Source organism: Haliotis rufescens, unplaced genomic scaffold (genome assembly GCF_023055435.1).
Source record: "Haliotis rufescens isolate VD_foot unplaced genomic scaffold, xgHalRufe1.0.p SCAF_72, whole genome shotgun sequence".
NCBI lineage: Eukaryota > Metazoa > Mollusca > Gastropoda > Lepetellida > Haliotidae > Haliotis > Haliotis rufescens.
The window spans coordinates 668,983-684,776 of NW_025964364.1; the positions used below are offsets into that span (position 1 = coordinate 668,983).

A 15,794-nucleotide genomic window follows, 5' to 3' on the forward strand; every position below is an offset into this window, starting at 1 on the left:
AGTCGGCGAGTCTGGACGTGCATTGATGCTCACAGTGGTCATACTTGTTACTGAGCGTACCAGGTATCCGTTTAAGAACATTATTTTTGTAAACATTCAGAAGGTTTTCTCTTTGACAGACTCACATCAATCCTCCTGACAAGTTAGAATTATAACTTTAAAAGCCCTCATTTCTGAGGTGTCAATATTTTTGTATCTACATTTAGAAGAAAATATGCGCCGTCTACCTGCTCGGTTACGTAAACAAATACTCGTTTTGAAATTTGAAAAAGAATTCCTCTGACGATAAATCTCGTTTTATTCCATTGTTCCACGAAATCAAGTTGAAATGTAGTGATTTTTCTGCCTAAAATGTCTTGTGAGTTTGAACCCAAACCGGTATGTGATTTAGTACCAAGAATTTTTTTATATTAGTTCCAAAGATACACATTACTTTTAGTATCAAACAGTAACTTAATTATCACTTTCTTATAAAAACAGTAAAATGTACAAAGGTTTAACACATTTAACTGGCCTCTTTTTTAGTGACAAGATGTCATTTTCCCATCAAAACCAAACAATCAATTTGAGTTGTGCCAATGTGGACTGACTTCACTCAAGGACCACGTACAGTTAGCCATATTATGAACTTTATGAAAAGTTTATCATGTTTTGCTTATTGTTTGCAATAAACATGAAAAATAAATATAATCATAGAAATATAATTTTAATTTCTTGGGTACAAAATCACCAACTATTTTTGGTACAAGTTTGTATTAGATACAAAATCACATAGGCCCTACATCTATCCAGTCGTGTACCGTTCTGAAGACTGGGGAGAGGGGTTAAAAGTTTTAAAAACATCTTTAGTATTCTAAATTGTCCTTCGTGCAATGATAGACTAATAACAGGATGCTGTTATTTTTGTGTGATATCGCTCCACGTTGCCGTCGTTTTCAGAAAAAAATTGGAAAATCATCGAACGTCGAATCTATTACGATTTCGGATTTAGAAACACACACACTTGCACACACACACACGCACCCACTCGCACACACACACTCGCATACACACGCACATACTCGCACACACACGCAGACACACAGGCACACACGCACACGCTCGAACACACACAAACTTGCACACACACACACACGCTAACACTCACACACACTCACACACACATACACACACTCGCACTATCACACACGTGCGCGCACAGACACACACTCACACACATATACACACATTCGCACTAACACACACATGCGCGCACAGAAACACACTCGCACACGCACACACACACACACACACTCTCGCACACACACATACATGCATATATGATCTCCACATCATGTTGAACATACACAGACACACTTTCGCACACACAAACACAAAGGCAAACACTCGCACCCCCCAACCCCCCCCACCCCGCGCACACTCGCACTCACTCGCACAAACACATAAACACGCGCGCACACTCGCACACACACACACACACACACACACACACACACACACACACACACACACACACACACACACACACACACACACACACACACACACACACACACACACACACACACACACACACACACACACACACACACACACACACACACACACAAGGTGTGTACTTAATGTATGTTATACAGGCTCTATCTTGTACGTAACGTCCGTCTCTATCTTATACAGGCTCTATCTAGTACGTAACGGCCGGCTCTATCTTATACAGGCTCTATCCAGCACGTAACGGCCGGCTCTATCTTATACAGGCTCTATCCAGCACGTAACGGCCGGCTCTATGTTATACAGGCTCTATCTAGTACGTAACGGCCGGCTCTATGTTATACAGGTTCTATCCAACACGTAACGGCCGGCTCTATCTTAAACAGGCTCTATCTAGTACGAAACGGCCGTCTCTATCTTATACAGGCTCTATCTAGTACGTAACCGCCGGCTCTATCTTATACAGGTTCTATCCAGCACGTAACGGCCGGCTCTATCTTATACAGGCTCTATCTAGTACGTAACGGCCGGCTCTATCTTATACAGGTTCTATCTAGTACGTAACGTCCGACTCTATCTTATACAGGCTCTATCTAGTACGTAACGGCCGTCTCTATCTTATACAGGCTCTATCTAGTACGAAACGGCCGGCTCTATCTTATACAGGCTCTATCTAGTACGTAACGGCCGGCTCTATCTTATACAGGCTCTATCTAGTACGTAACCGCCGGCTCTATCTTATACAGGTTCTATCCAGCACGTAACGGCCGGCTCTATCTTATACAGGCTCTATCTAGTACGTAACGGCAGACTCTATCTTATACAGGCTCTATCTAGTACGTAACGGCAGACTCTATCTTATACAGGCTCTATCTAGTACGTAATACCAGGCTCTATGTTATACAGGTTATATCCAGTACGTAACGACAGGCTCTATCTTATACAGGCTCCATCTAGTACGTAACCGTAGGCTCTATCTTATACAGGCTCTATCTAGTACGTAACCGCAGGCTCTATCTTATACAGGTTATATCCAGCACGTAACAGCCGGCTCTATCTTATACAGGCTCTATCTAGTACGTAATAGCAGGCTCTATCTTATACAGGCTCTATCTAGTACGTAACGACAGGCTCTATCTTATACAGGCTCTATCTAGTACGTAATAGCAGGCTCTATCTTATACAGGTTATATCCAGTACGTAACCGCCGACTCTATCTTATACAGGCTCTATCTTATACAGGCTCTATCTTATACAGGCTCTATCTAGTACGTAATAGCAGGCTCTATCTTATACAGGCTCTATCTAGTACGTAACGACAGGCTCTATCTTATACAGGCTCTATCTAGTACGTAATAGCAGGCTCTATCTTATACAGGTTATATCCAGTACGTAACGGCAGGCTCTGTCGTATACAGGATGTATCTTCCCCGGCTGAATCCTCCGTTATTCATCACTGTGTGTCGCTGCAGAGACCTGAAGCCGTCGAGGTTTTACTCGTGTTTCAGAATCTATGGAGCAACAATGGCGGGCGATGTGGGACGTGTGGCGACCCCTATCAGGGGCCCCTGGCAAACGATGACGGCGGCCGGTACGACAATGGAGTCATCGGCCGAGTTTACAGACAAGGTAACGTCATCGACATCGACGTGGTGATAACGGCCAATCACCTTGGCTATTTTGTACTGCGGCTATGTGAAGACAGCAGCTTGTCTAAGGAGCCTCTACAGACCTGTCTTAACAAGCATGTGCTGACGCTCGGGACGCCATCTGGCGCTGCATTGCGGTACTACATCGGTGATGAAAGTAAGACGTACCGGTTCAAAGCCACCTTACCGCCAGATGTCACGTGTCGCCGGTGTGTGCTGCAGTGGGACTACAGAACAGGTACGTGTAACCATGGTTACTTTTAGCGGAAAAGTCAATAATGGTAAATATTGTGTCCAGCTTGAGAAAACAACATGTATTAACATATGTGAATCTAATAAACTTAAGATAAGTTAATAAACATGGGTACGGACTATATAAGTTAGCACACATGACAATACACCATCTTAGTACTCATGACACTACACCATCTTAGTACACATGACAATACACCAGGTAAGTGAGTACACATGACAATACACCAGGTAAGTGAGTACACATGACAATACACCAGGTAATTGAGTACACATGACAATACACCAGGTAAGTTAGTACACATGACAATACACCAGGTAATTGAGTACACATGACAATACACCAGGTACGTTAGTACACATGACAATACACCAGGTAAGTTAGTACACATTGCAATACACCACGTACCATGGCGGCTGTAAACTTAACAGGGGTAACGGCAATAACAAACTTTTCAAACAATTCGAATTCTACCAAGACCACGCGAGACTAAGGTTATACTTTCTAAAGACTTAAATCTAAACTTCTTCACTTAAATCTAAACTTCTTCACTTAAATCTAAACTTTTTCACTTAAATCTAAACTTCACTTAAATCTAAACTTCACTTAAATTTAAACTTCACTCAAATGACGGGAAAACACATAAGTTAAAACACATGCGAATACACCACGTTTGTTAGTACACATGACAATACACCACAGAAGTTAATACACATGACAATACACCACAGAAGTTAATACACATGACAGTACACCACAGAAGTTAATACACATGACAATACACAACGTAAGTTAATACATATGACAATACACCACGTATGTAAGTACAAATGAGAATACACAACATAAGTTAATACACATGACAATACACAACATAAGTTAATACACATGACAATACACCACGTAAGTTAATACATATGACAATACACCACGTAAGCTAATACACATGACAATACCCCAAGTAGTTAATACACATGACAATACACCACAGAAGTTAATACACATGACAGTACACCACGTAAGTTAATACATATGACAATACACAACGTAAGTTAATACATATGACAATACACCACGTATGTAAGTACAAATGAGAATACACCACGTATGTAAGTACACATGACAATACACAACATAAGTTAATACACATGACAATACACCACGTAAGTTAATACATATGACAATACACCACGTAAGCTAATACACATGACAATACCCCAAGAAGTTAATACACATGACAATACACCACAGAAGTTAATACACATGACAGTACACCACGTAAGTTAATACATATGACAATACACAACGTAAGTTAATACATATGACAATACACCACGTATGTAAGTACAAATGAGAATACACCACGTATGTAAGTACACATGACAATACACAACATAAGTTAATACACATGACAATACACCACGTAAGTTAATACATATGACAATACACAACGTAAGCTAATACACATGACAATACCCCAAGTAGTTAATACACATGACAATACACCACAGAAGTTAATACACATGACAGTACACCACGTAAGTTAATACACATGACAATACACAACGTAAGTTAATACATATGACAATACACCACGTATGTAAGTACAAATGAGAATACACCACGTATGTAAGTACACATGACAATACACAACATAAGTTAATACACATGACAATACACCACGTAAGTTAATACATATGACAATACACCACGTAAGTTAATGCATATGACAATACACCACGTATGTTAGTACACATGACAATACACCACGTAAGTTAATGCATATGACAATACACCATGTAAGTTAATGCATATGACAATACACCACGTAAATTAATACATATGGCAATACACCACATAAGTTAATACACACGACAATACACCACGTAAGTTTATTCATATGACAATACACCACGTAAGGTAATACACATGACAATACACCATGTAGGTTAATACACATGAGAATACACCACGTAAGTTAATACATATGACAATACACCACGTAAGTTAATACATATGACAATACACTACGTAAGTTAATACATATGACAATACACTACGTAAGTTAATACATATGACAATACACTACGTAAGTTAATACATTTGACAATACACTACGTAAGTTAATACATTTGACAATACACTACGTAAGTTAATACACATGACATGTCACAACGTAAGTTAATACACATGAAAGTTGTGTGTCACAGGAAAAGACTGGGGGTCGGACGAGGAGGCACTGGGAAGGGATTCGGGCGACAGGAGCATTTCATCAACTGTGCCGACATCCGGATTGACTCAGCTGACGGCGCACCACCGACTGAAAGTACCACAACACCAGGCACACTACACCAAGTCTTCTGTCAAACACACTACACACACTGTTCTTTCACACACTACACACATTCTTCTGTCACATACACACACATTACACACACTGCTCTGTCAGTAGGCCTACATCAGCCATAGTGATGACAGTTGATACTACAGTGAGTAGGTCTACATTGGCCAGGGAGATGACAGTTGATACTACAGTGAGTAGGCCTACATTAGCCGCGGTGCTGACAGTTGATACTAGAGTGAGAAGGTCTACATTAGCCAGGGTGATGACAGTTGATACTACAGTAAGTAGGCCTACATTAGCCATAGTGATGACAGTTGATACTACAGTGAGTAGGTCTACATTGGCCATGGTGATGACAGTTGATACTACAGTGAGTAGGTCTACATTGGCCATGGTGATGACAGTTGATACTACAGTGAGTAGGTCTACATTGGCCATGGTGATGACAGTTGATACTACAGTGAGTAGGCCTAGATTAGCCGTGGTGATGGCAGTTGATACTACAATGAGTAGGCCTACATTAGCCATAGTTATGACAATTGATACTACAGTGAGTAGGTCTACATTGACCATGGTTATGACAATTGATACTACAGTGAGTAGGCCTACATTAGCCGTGGTGATGGCAGTTGATACTACAATGAGTAGGCCTACATTAGCCATAGTGATGACTGTTGATACTACAGTAATTAGGCCTACATTAGCCATAGTGATGACAGTTGATACTACAGTGAGTAGGTCTACATTGGCCATGGTGATGACAGTTGATACTACAGTGAGTAGGTCTACATTGGCCATGGTGATGACAGTTGATACTACTGGGAGTAGGCCTACATTAGCCGTAGTGATGACAGTTTATACTACTGGGAGTAGGGTTACATTAGCCGTGGTGATGACAGTTTATACTACTGGTAGTAGGGTTACATTAGCCGTAGTGATGACAGTTTATACTACTGGGAGTAGGGTTACATTAGCCGTGGTGATGACAGTTTATACTACTGGGAGTAGGCCTACATTAGCCGTAGTGATGACAGTTTATACTACTAGTAGTAGGGTTACATTAGCCGTAGTGATGACAGTTGATACTACAATGAGTAGGCCTACATTAGCCATAGTGATGACAATTGATACTACAGTGAGTAGGTCTACATTGACCATGGTTATGACAGTTGATACTACAGTGAGTAGGTGTACATTAGCCGTGGTGATGACAGTTGATACTACAGTGAGTAGGTCTACATTAGCCAGGGTGATGACAGTTGATACTACAGTAAGTAGGCCTACATTAGCCATAGTGATGACAATTGATACTACAGTGAGTAGGTCTACATTGGCCATGGTGATGACAGTTGATACTACAGTGAATAGGTCTACATTAGCCGTGGTGATGACAGTTTATACTACTGGGAGTAGGCCTACATTAGCCGTAGTGATAACAGTTTATAGTACTGGGAGTAGGGTTACATTAGCCGTAGTGATGACAGTTGATACTACAGTGGGTAGGTCTACATTAGCCGTAGTGATGACAGTTTATACTACTGGGAGTAGGGTTACATTAGCCGTGGTGATGACAGTTTATACTACTGGGAGTAGGCCTACATTAGCCAGGGTGATGACAGTTTATACTACTGGGAGTAGGGTTACATTAGCCGTGGTGATGACAGTTTATACTACTGGGAGTAGGCCTACATTTGCCGTAGTGATGACAGTTTATACTACTGGGAGTAGGGTTACATTAGCCGTGGTGATGACAGTTTATACTACTGGGAGTAGGTCTACATTAGCCAGGGTGATGACAGTTGATACTACTGGGAGTAGGGTTACATTAGCCGTGGTGATGACAGTTTATACTACTGGGAGTAGGCCTACATTAGCCAGGGTGATGACAGTTTATACTACTGGGAGTAGGGTTACATTAGCCGTGGTGATGACAGTTTATACTACTGGGAGTAGGCCTACATTAGCCGTAGTGATGACAGTTTATACTACTGGGAGTAGGGTTACATTAGCCGTAGTGATGACAGTTGATACTACAGTGGGTAGGTCTACATTAGCCATAGTGATGACTGTTGATACTACAGTAAGTAGGCCTACATTAGCCATAGTGATGACAGATGATACTACAGTGAGTAGGTCTACATTGGCCATGGTGATGACAGTTGATACTACAGTGAGTAGATCTACATTGGCCATGGTGATGACAGTTGATACTACAGTGGGTAGGTCTACATTGGCCATGGTGATGACAGTTGATACTAAAGTGAGTAGGCCTACATTAGCCGTGGTGATGGCAGTTGATACTACAATGAGTAGGCCTACATTAGCCATAGTGATGACAATTGATACTACAGTGAGTAGGTCTACATTGACCATGGTTATGACAGTTGATACTACAGTGAGTAGGTCTACATTGGCCATGGTGATGACAGTTGATACTACAGTGAGTAGGTGTACATTAGCCGTGGTGATGACAGTTGATACTACAATGAGTAGGTCTACATTAGCCAGGGTGATGACAGTTGATACTACTGGGAGTAGGGTTACATTAGCCGTGGTGATGACAGTTTATACTACTGGGAGTAGGCCTACATTAGCCAGGGTGATGACAGTTTATACTACTGGGAGTAGGGTTACATTAGCCGTGGTGATGACAGTTTATACTACTGGGAGTAGGCCTACATTAGCCGTAGTGATGACAGTTTATACTACTGGGAGTAGGGTTACATTAGCCGTAGTGATGACAGTCGATACTACAGTGGGTAGGTCTACATTAGCCATAGTGATGACTGTTGATACTACAGTAAGTAGGCCTACATTAGCCATAGTGATGACAGATGATACTACAGTGAGTAGGTCTACATTGGCCATGGTGATGACAGTTGATACTACAGTGAGTAGATCTACATTGGCCATGGTGATGACAGTTGATACTACAGTGGGTAGGTCTACATTGGCCATGGTGATGACAGTTGATACTAAAGTGAGTAGGACTACATTAGCCGTGGTGATGGCAGTTGATACTACAATGAGTAGGCCTACATTAGCCATAGTGATGACAGTTGATACTACAGTGAGTAGGTCTACATTGGCCATGGTGATGACAGTTGATACTACAGTGAGTAGGTGTACATTAGCCGTGGTGATGACAGTTGATACTACAGTGAGTAGGTCTACATTAGCCAGGGTGATGACAGTTGATACTACTGGGAGTAGGGTTACATTAGCCGTGGTGATGACAGTTTATACTACTGGGAGTAGGCCTACATTAGCCAGGGTGATGACAGTTTATGCTACTGGGAGTAGGGTTACATTAGCCGTGGTGATGACAGTTTATACTACTGGGATTAGGCCTACATTAGCCGTAGTGATGACAGTTTATACTACTGGGAGTAGGGTTACATTAGCCGTGGTGATGACAGTTTATACTACTGGTAGTAGGCCTACATTAGCCGTAGTGATGACAGTTGATACTACTGGGAGTAGGGTTACATTAGCCGTGGTGATGACAGTTTATACTACTGGGAGTAGGGTTACATTAGCCGTAGTGATGACAGTTGATACTACAGTGGGTAGGTCTACATTAGCCATGGTGATGACAGTTTATACTACTGGTAGTAGGCCTACATTAGCCGTAGTGATGACAGTTTATACTACTGGGAGTAGGCCTACATTAGCCGTGGTGATGACAGTTTATACTACTGGGAGTAGGGTTACATTAGCCGTAGTGATAACAGTTTATAGTACTGGGAGTAGGGTTACATTAGCCGTAGTGATGACAGTTGATACTACAGTGGGTAGGTCTACATTAGCCGTAGTGATGACAGTTTATACTACTGGGAGTAGGGTTACATTAGCCGTGGTGATGACAGTTTATACTACTGGGAGTAGGCCTACATTAGCCGTAGTGATGACAGTTTATACTACTGGGAGTAGGGTTACATTAGCCGTAGTGATGACAGTTGATACTACAGTGGGTAGGTCTACATTAGCCATAGTGATGACTGTTGATACTACAGTAAGTAGGCCTACATTAGCCATAGTGATGACAGATGATACTACAGTGAGTAGGTCTACATTGGCCATGGTGATGACAGTTGATACTACAGTGGGTAGGTCTACATTGGCCATGGTGATGACAGTTGATACTAAAGTGAGTAGGCCTACATTAGCCGTGGTGATGGCAGTTGATACTACAATGAGTAGGCCTACATTAGCCATAGTGATGACAATTGATACTACAGTGAGTAGGTCTACATTGACCATGGTTATGACAGTTGATACTACAGTGAGTAGGTCTACATTGGCCATGGTGATGACAGTTGATACTACAGTGAGTAGGTGTACATTAGCCGTGGTGATGACAGTTGATACTACAGTGAGTAGGTCTACATTAGCCAGGGTGATGACAGTTGATACTACAGTAAGTAGGCCTACATTAGCCATAGTGATGACAGTTGATACTACAGTGAGTAGGTCTACATTGGCCATGGTGATGACAGTTGATACTACAGTGAATAGGTCTACATTAGCCGTGGTGATGACAGTTTATACTACTGGGAGTAGGCCTACATTAGCCGTAGTGATGACAGTTTATACTACTGGGAGTAGGGTTACATTAGCCGTGGTGATGACAGTTTATACTACTGGGAGTAGGCCTACATTAGCCGTAGTGATGACAGTTGATACTACAGTGGGTAGGTCTACATTAGCCGTAGTGATGACAGTTTATACTACTGGGAGTAGGGTTACATTAGCCATGGTGATGACAGTTGATACTACAGTGAATAGGTCTACATTAGCCGTGGTGATGACAGTTGATACTACTGGGAGTAGGCCTACATTAGCCGTAGTGATGACAGTTTATACTACTGGGAGTAGGGTTACATTAGCCGTGGTGATGACAGTTGATAGTACTGGGAGTAGGGTTACATTAGCCGTGGTGATGACAGTTTATACTACTGGGAGTAGGCCTACATTAGCCGTAGTGATGACAGTTTATACTACTGGGAGTAGGGTTACATTAGCCGTGGTGATGACAGTTGATAGTACTGGGAGTAGGGTTACATTAGCCGTGGTGATGACAGTTGATACTACAGTGGGTAGGTCTACATTAGCCGTAGTGATGACAGTTTATACTACTGGGAGTAGGGTTACATTAGCCGTGGTGATGACAGTTTATACTACTGGGAGTAGGCCTACATTAGCCGTAGTGATGACAGTTTATACTACTGGGAGTAGGGTTACATTAGCCGTAGTGATGACAGTTTATACTACTGGTAGTAGGGTTACATTAGCCGTGGTGATGACAGTTTATACTACTGGGAGTAGGGTTACATTAGCCGTAGTGATGACAGTTTATACTACTGGGAGTAGGGTTACATTAGCCGTAGTGATGACAGTTGATACTACAGTGGGTAGGCCTACATTAGCCGTAGTGATGACAGTTTATACGACTGGGAGTAGGCATGTTTCTTAAAATAAGAATATTAGAACATTTTTCCAAAGACTGAAATTCTATGTATATAACACCCAACTGACGTCATGACATTATTTACAGCACAGTGTATATTGTATTATGATCTTATAAGTTAACTACAAGGTGCGATAAGTCCTTGATTGACTCACAAACCACACAAACCAAATAGAATGGTATATATGAAGTGTATCTCCCAATCATTTTACTAGTATCTTTATTCACCACACACATGTCGGAATTCTTTCTCACACACATGGGATCATTCAATAAAACATTCAAACAATTCACAGAAATTCATTAAAACATAAAGCATGTACATATATACAAACTTTAGAACCACTATAACAGATAATCTAGCCTGTAAAGTGAGTGAGTGAGTGAGTGAGTGAGTGAGTGAGTGAGTGAGTTGGGTTTAACGCCGCTTTTGACAGTACATGTATTCCAGTTATATCACGGCGTGTCAGCTTAATGTGGGAGGAAAGCCCGAAGTGATGCAGGTGTTAGACGTTTACCACTTCGGTGAAACCCTCGAGCACGGGTATGGTGCTGACAAACCTAGAAACATAATCGGAGCAACCTGGGATTCGAACCAAGAATCAAAGGTTTCTGGCGTGCCCGCCTGTAAGGTAATAAGTCTCCTGTCGGCTGATGCAAGGTGAACGGGAAATGCAGGTATGAGTTTTAAAAATGGTCAAGTCGATTAGCTCCTGAAAAAATTATGGTTAATCGAGATTGGATGTCTGAAAATATCAACATAACTTGATGGGAAAGACAAAGTTACCTAATGAAGAAAAACTTTTAATGGATAAGACAAAAATATAGTCCACTGTAGAAACCTGTTATATCTATCTATAAGTATGAAACTAAGGGAAATACATAGAGTTCTAAAGATTGATCAAAGCCCTTGGGTGGAACCCTAAATAAAGCTGAACTCAGATTTAGTAAAGATAAGCTATTAGTGATTTCGAAAAGAACCTGTAAGAGCTCATAAATAACTCAGTGTTTGGAAAAACTATGGAGAATCTAAGGAAGCGTATTGATGTTAACTTGATGAGATCTCATGAGGTAGAAAGACTTAGGAAACTACCTTGTAAAAGCCTGTCCAGTTTTTAACAGAAGTAAGATATTTGAAAATGACACAGTGTCTGACAAAATTGTATAAGGTGAGGGGAAATGAGTCAGCATGGCTGAGAGTGAGAAGCGGAGTACTTCGAACTTCTGTTTTATACATGAGTCATGGTGATGACAGTTGACACTACAGTGAGTAGGGTTACATTAGCCATGGTGATGACAACTGATACTACAGTGAGTAGGGTTACATTAGCCGTGGTGATGACAGGTGACACTACAGGGAGTAGTGTTACATTAGCTGTGGTGATGACAGTTGATACTACAGTGAGTAGGGTTACATTAGCCATGGTGATGACAGGTGACACTACAGGGAGTAGTGTTACATTAGCTGTGGTGATGACAGTTGATACTACAGTGAGTAGGGTTACATTAGCCATGGTGATGACAGGTGACACTACAGGGAGTAGTGTTACATTAGCCATGGTGATGACAGGTGACACTACAGGGAGTAGTGTTACATTAGCTGTGGTGATGACAGTTGATACTACAGTGAGTAGGGTTACATTAGCCATGGTGATGACAGGTGACACTACAGGGAGTAGTGTTACATTAGCCATGGTGATGACAGTTGACACTGCAGTGAGGAAATGAGGCAACTGCCCGATGTAATGGAATATCTGCCAAGGAAGAAGTCAGCATGGCTGAGAGTGAGAAGCGGAGTACTTCGAACTTCTGTTTTATACGTCCTATCGTAATTTTGTGGAAACCGTAAACGCAAGCACAAGCAAGTTGAGAATCATGAGGATATCTATCAATCCATTGTCCACAGTGACAGCATTGCCTGCGTTCTATCTAGTGCTCGAAGGTTAAACCAATAACCTGAAGGGCATAGAGTTAGCGTTGAATAGTTTAATAGTTAGTAAAACGAAAGAAGTGAATCAAGTTCCTCTCGTTGTTACTTTGGTCGTTTTTTGAATAATTAACAAAGCATAACATATGTTATTATATTTTATTTTGGCATCTGGAACATGGGACTGGGCGTGTGACGCGGGATAAATGTCGACCTGATCACAAGCTCAGCCCCACATCTACACTTATTATCAGAAATAAGTTCCCTCTTCAAAAGTTTTAACATCCTATTGTATGCCATCCTAGAATAACTCCGAATTTAAGTTGGGGTGACATTGGGTTTAACGTCGCGTTCAAGATTATTGCACTTATATAGCGACGTGCATGCACGTGTGTGCGTGTGTGTGTGTGGCTGCTTGTACTAGCCCATTGAGATACCATGTCGCAGTTTAACATTACTACTCCAGCCAACCAGTCCTTGTTTTTGTCCCTTATGCTGAGCCCCAGGCAGGGTAAAAGCATGTACCATCTTATAACGTCTTTTGGAATTACGCGGCCGGGTATCGAACACCGGACCTACACGCTCTCACGGCAGACTCTCTACTACTAGACGACGGAGGCGGTCCAGAATTAATAGGAAATGATAAGTTACAAAATTCCGAATTATGAACAAATAATTCTTTTCCAATTAATTTAGATTCCTAAATATAGATACAAATCTGTGGTCGCACTGCCAGTATTTAAGTGTATCTATGTGACATCGTTTGTTACCATTGAGAGGATCCATGCAAATTAGGTACAAAGAAATTCTCCTAAGTTCAAAGCTTTTATCACTAAAATTTCATGTTAACATACTTATTGCTTCTTAATCAACAACAGTCGTTGTTCCATTGCACAAGAGAGTACATGCCAAAAAGTACTGTCGGAAATGCGAGAAAAATGCATCATAAGGCTCAGAAATTAGCATATATCCAAATAACGCAAATTAACACAATTAAGCATATCCCAACTGTCACTGTGATAGGGCTTAAAGGTACTTTTACAGTAAAATGATGAAAAACACAGAAAATATTCGTGTCTTGCCATGCGTGGATGAAACGGCCTTCGTCTGAGGTAATTACCTAACACCTGTCAATGATGACCTCACACCGGCCGTGCATTCTCGCAGGTGCCCATGTCTCCTGAGTTGGGGGTGGTCTCAAGTTACTGCCGTTACCGTACTTTCAGATATGCGTTGACGATGGTAGCAAATGAGAGATGTACTGCATTATATTTTCTTGGAGAAATGATAGATTAGTAAACAGCTATGAAACGGGATGAGTGTTGGACGGGTATGAATACACAATGCCATTAAGTGAGTGCGTGAGTGAGTTGGGTTTAACGCCGCTTTTAACATTATTCCAGTTATATCACGGCGTGTCAGCTTAATGTGGGAGGAAAGCCCGAAGTGATGCAGGTCTCAGACGTTTACCACTTCGGTGAAACCCACGAGCACGGGTATGGTGCTGACAAACCTAGAAACATAATAGGGGCGAACCGGGATTCGAACCCACAATCATAGGTTTCTGGCGTGCCCAAGGGACGCAACTCTGCACAGCGAATCGCGGCGCCTTAGACGACAGGGCCACCCGTGCCCCCCAATGCCATTAAGAAGGTTGTTACTTTTAATCAAGAAGTAATTCCTGTTCTACAGTTTATTTCTTTAGCCAGCCTCTGACTCGACCGATGAGGTACCATCGCCCAAAGGTATGATAACGGGGGCAATAAGGCTGTAGATATCACATTGGCCACGCAGTCACGTTGGCGGTACTGACGTTCTATATCTTCAACCTTTTGCCATACCTCTGTGTGATTCTAGGCTTGACATGAGTGAGTTTGAATGCTGTGCTGTGTCTTACCAATAACCCTTTACAGTTAGTCCAGTCAGGCTCAATAGAGTTGGGCTCACAATGTCTGACTGACGTATGTAAGACAACGTGACCATGCTGTGCCGGCAGGGCATCTGTCTTGTACTTTACTGGTTTCTCATTGAGGCGAAAATATATTCCTTGAGTTAAACTTTCGTTTCAGATGGTCTGAAGTCGACATTGCAAGATGTCAGATATCTCTGCATGATCGCCTTCAAACTACTCCTGGTTGGCGCGACAGTATCTGGTTTCCGGATGTTATAATGACTGGCGTTATTCATGACAATGACGCTGGGGATGTTTAGACTGGGCTGTAGACTGGATGTCCAAACCAGTTTATGAACACGTCACCATTCATTTCCTTATGATAATCACCAGTTTTCTTTTTCGCCTCGAAAGCTAGTTCAAAACTATCAATAAGCCCCAGATCACGGGTTCCGGCGTGCAAAACAATGACACGATTACCTTTATCTGATGGTGCCAAGGGTGCTTTTCGTCCCTCTGACGGAAGCCACATGTAGTTAGTGGAATGGGAATATATAACATCATAGACAGGGTGGAGTGTTTTCCACTAAAGATGAGTGAGTGAGTGAGTTGGGTTTAACGCCGCTTTTAACAGTATTCCAGTTATATCACGGCATGTCAGCTTAATGTGGGAGGAAAGCCCGAAGTGAGGCAGGTCTCAGACGTTTACCACAAGCAAGGGTATGGTGCTGACAACCGGGATTCGAACCCACAATCATAGGTTTCTGGC

At 41.9% G+C, this 15,794-nt stretch overlaps 1 protein-coding gene across 1 annotated transcript; it reads left to right on the top strand.

Moving 5' to 3' along the window:
* The first annotated feature begins 351 nt into the window (after positions 1–351).
* On the top strand, positions 352–3,404 carry LOC125376734. Its single transcript, XM_048388483.1, has 2 exons — positions 352–378; positions 2,964–3,404. Exons 1-2 carry the CDS (start codon positions 352–354, stop codon positions 3,402–3,404), a joined length of 468 nt encoding a protein of 155 aa, XP_048244440.1.
* Positions 3,405–15,794: the final 12,390 nt, after the last annotated feature.

What these genes read in the sequence shown, in the direction of transcription:
- LOC125376734 (XM_048388483.1), top strand. Translation starts at nt 352, where the DNA reads ATGTCTTGTGAGTTTGAACCCAAACCG. An exon ending in GTGAGTTTGAACCCAAACCG is followed by an intron (nt 379 to 2,963) that starts GTATGTGATTTA and finishes GTGTCGCTGCAG; the next exon opens with AGACCTGAAGCCGTCGAGGT.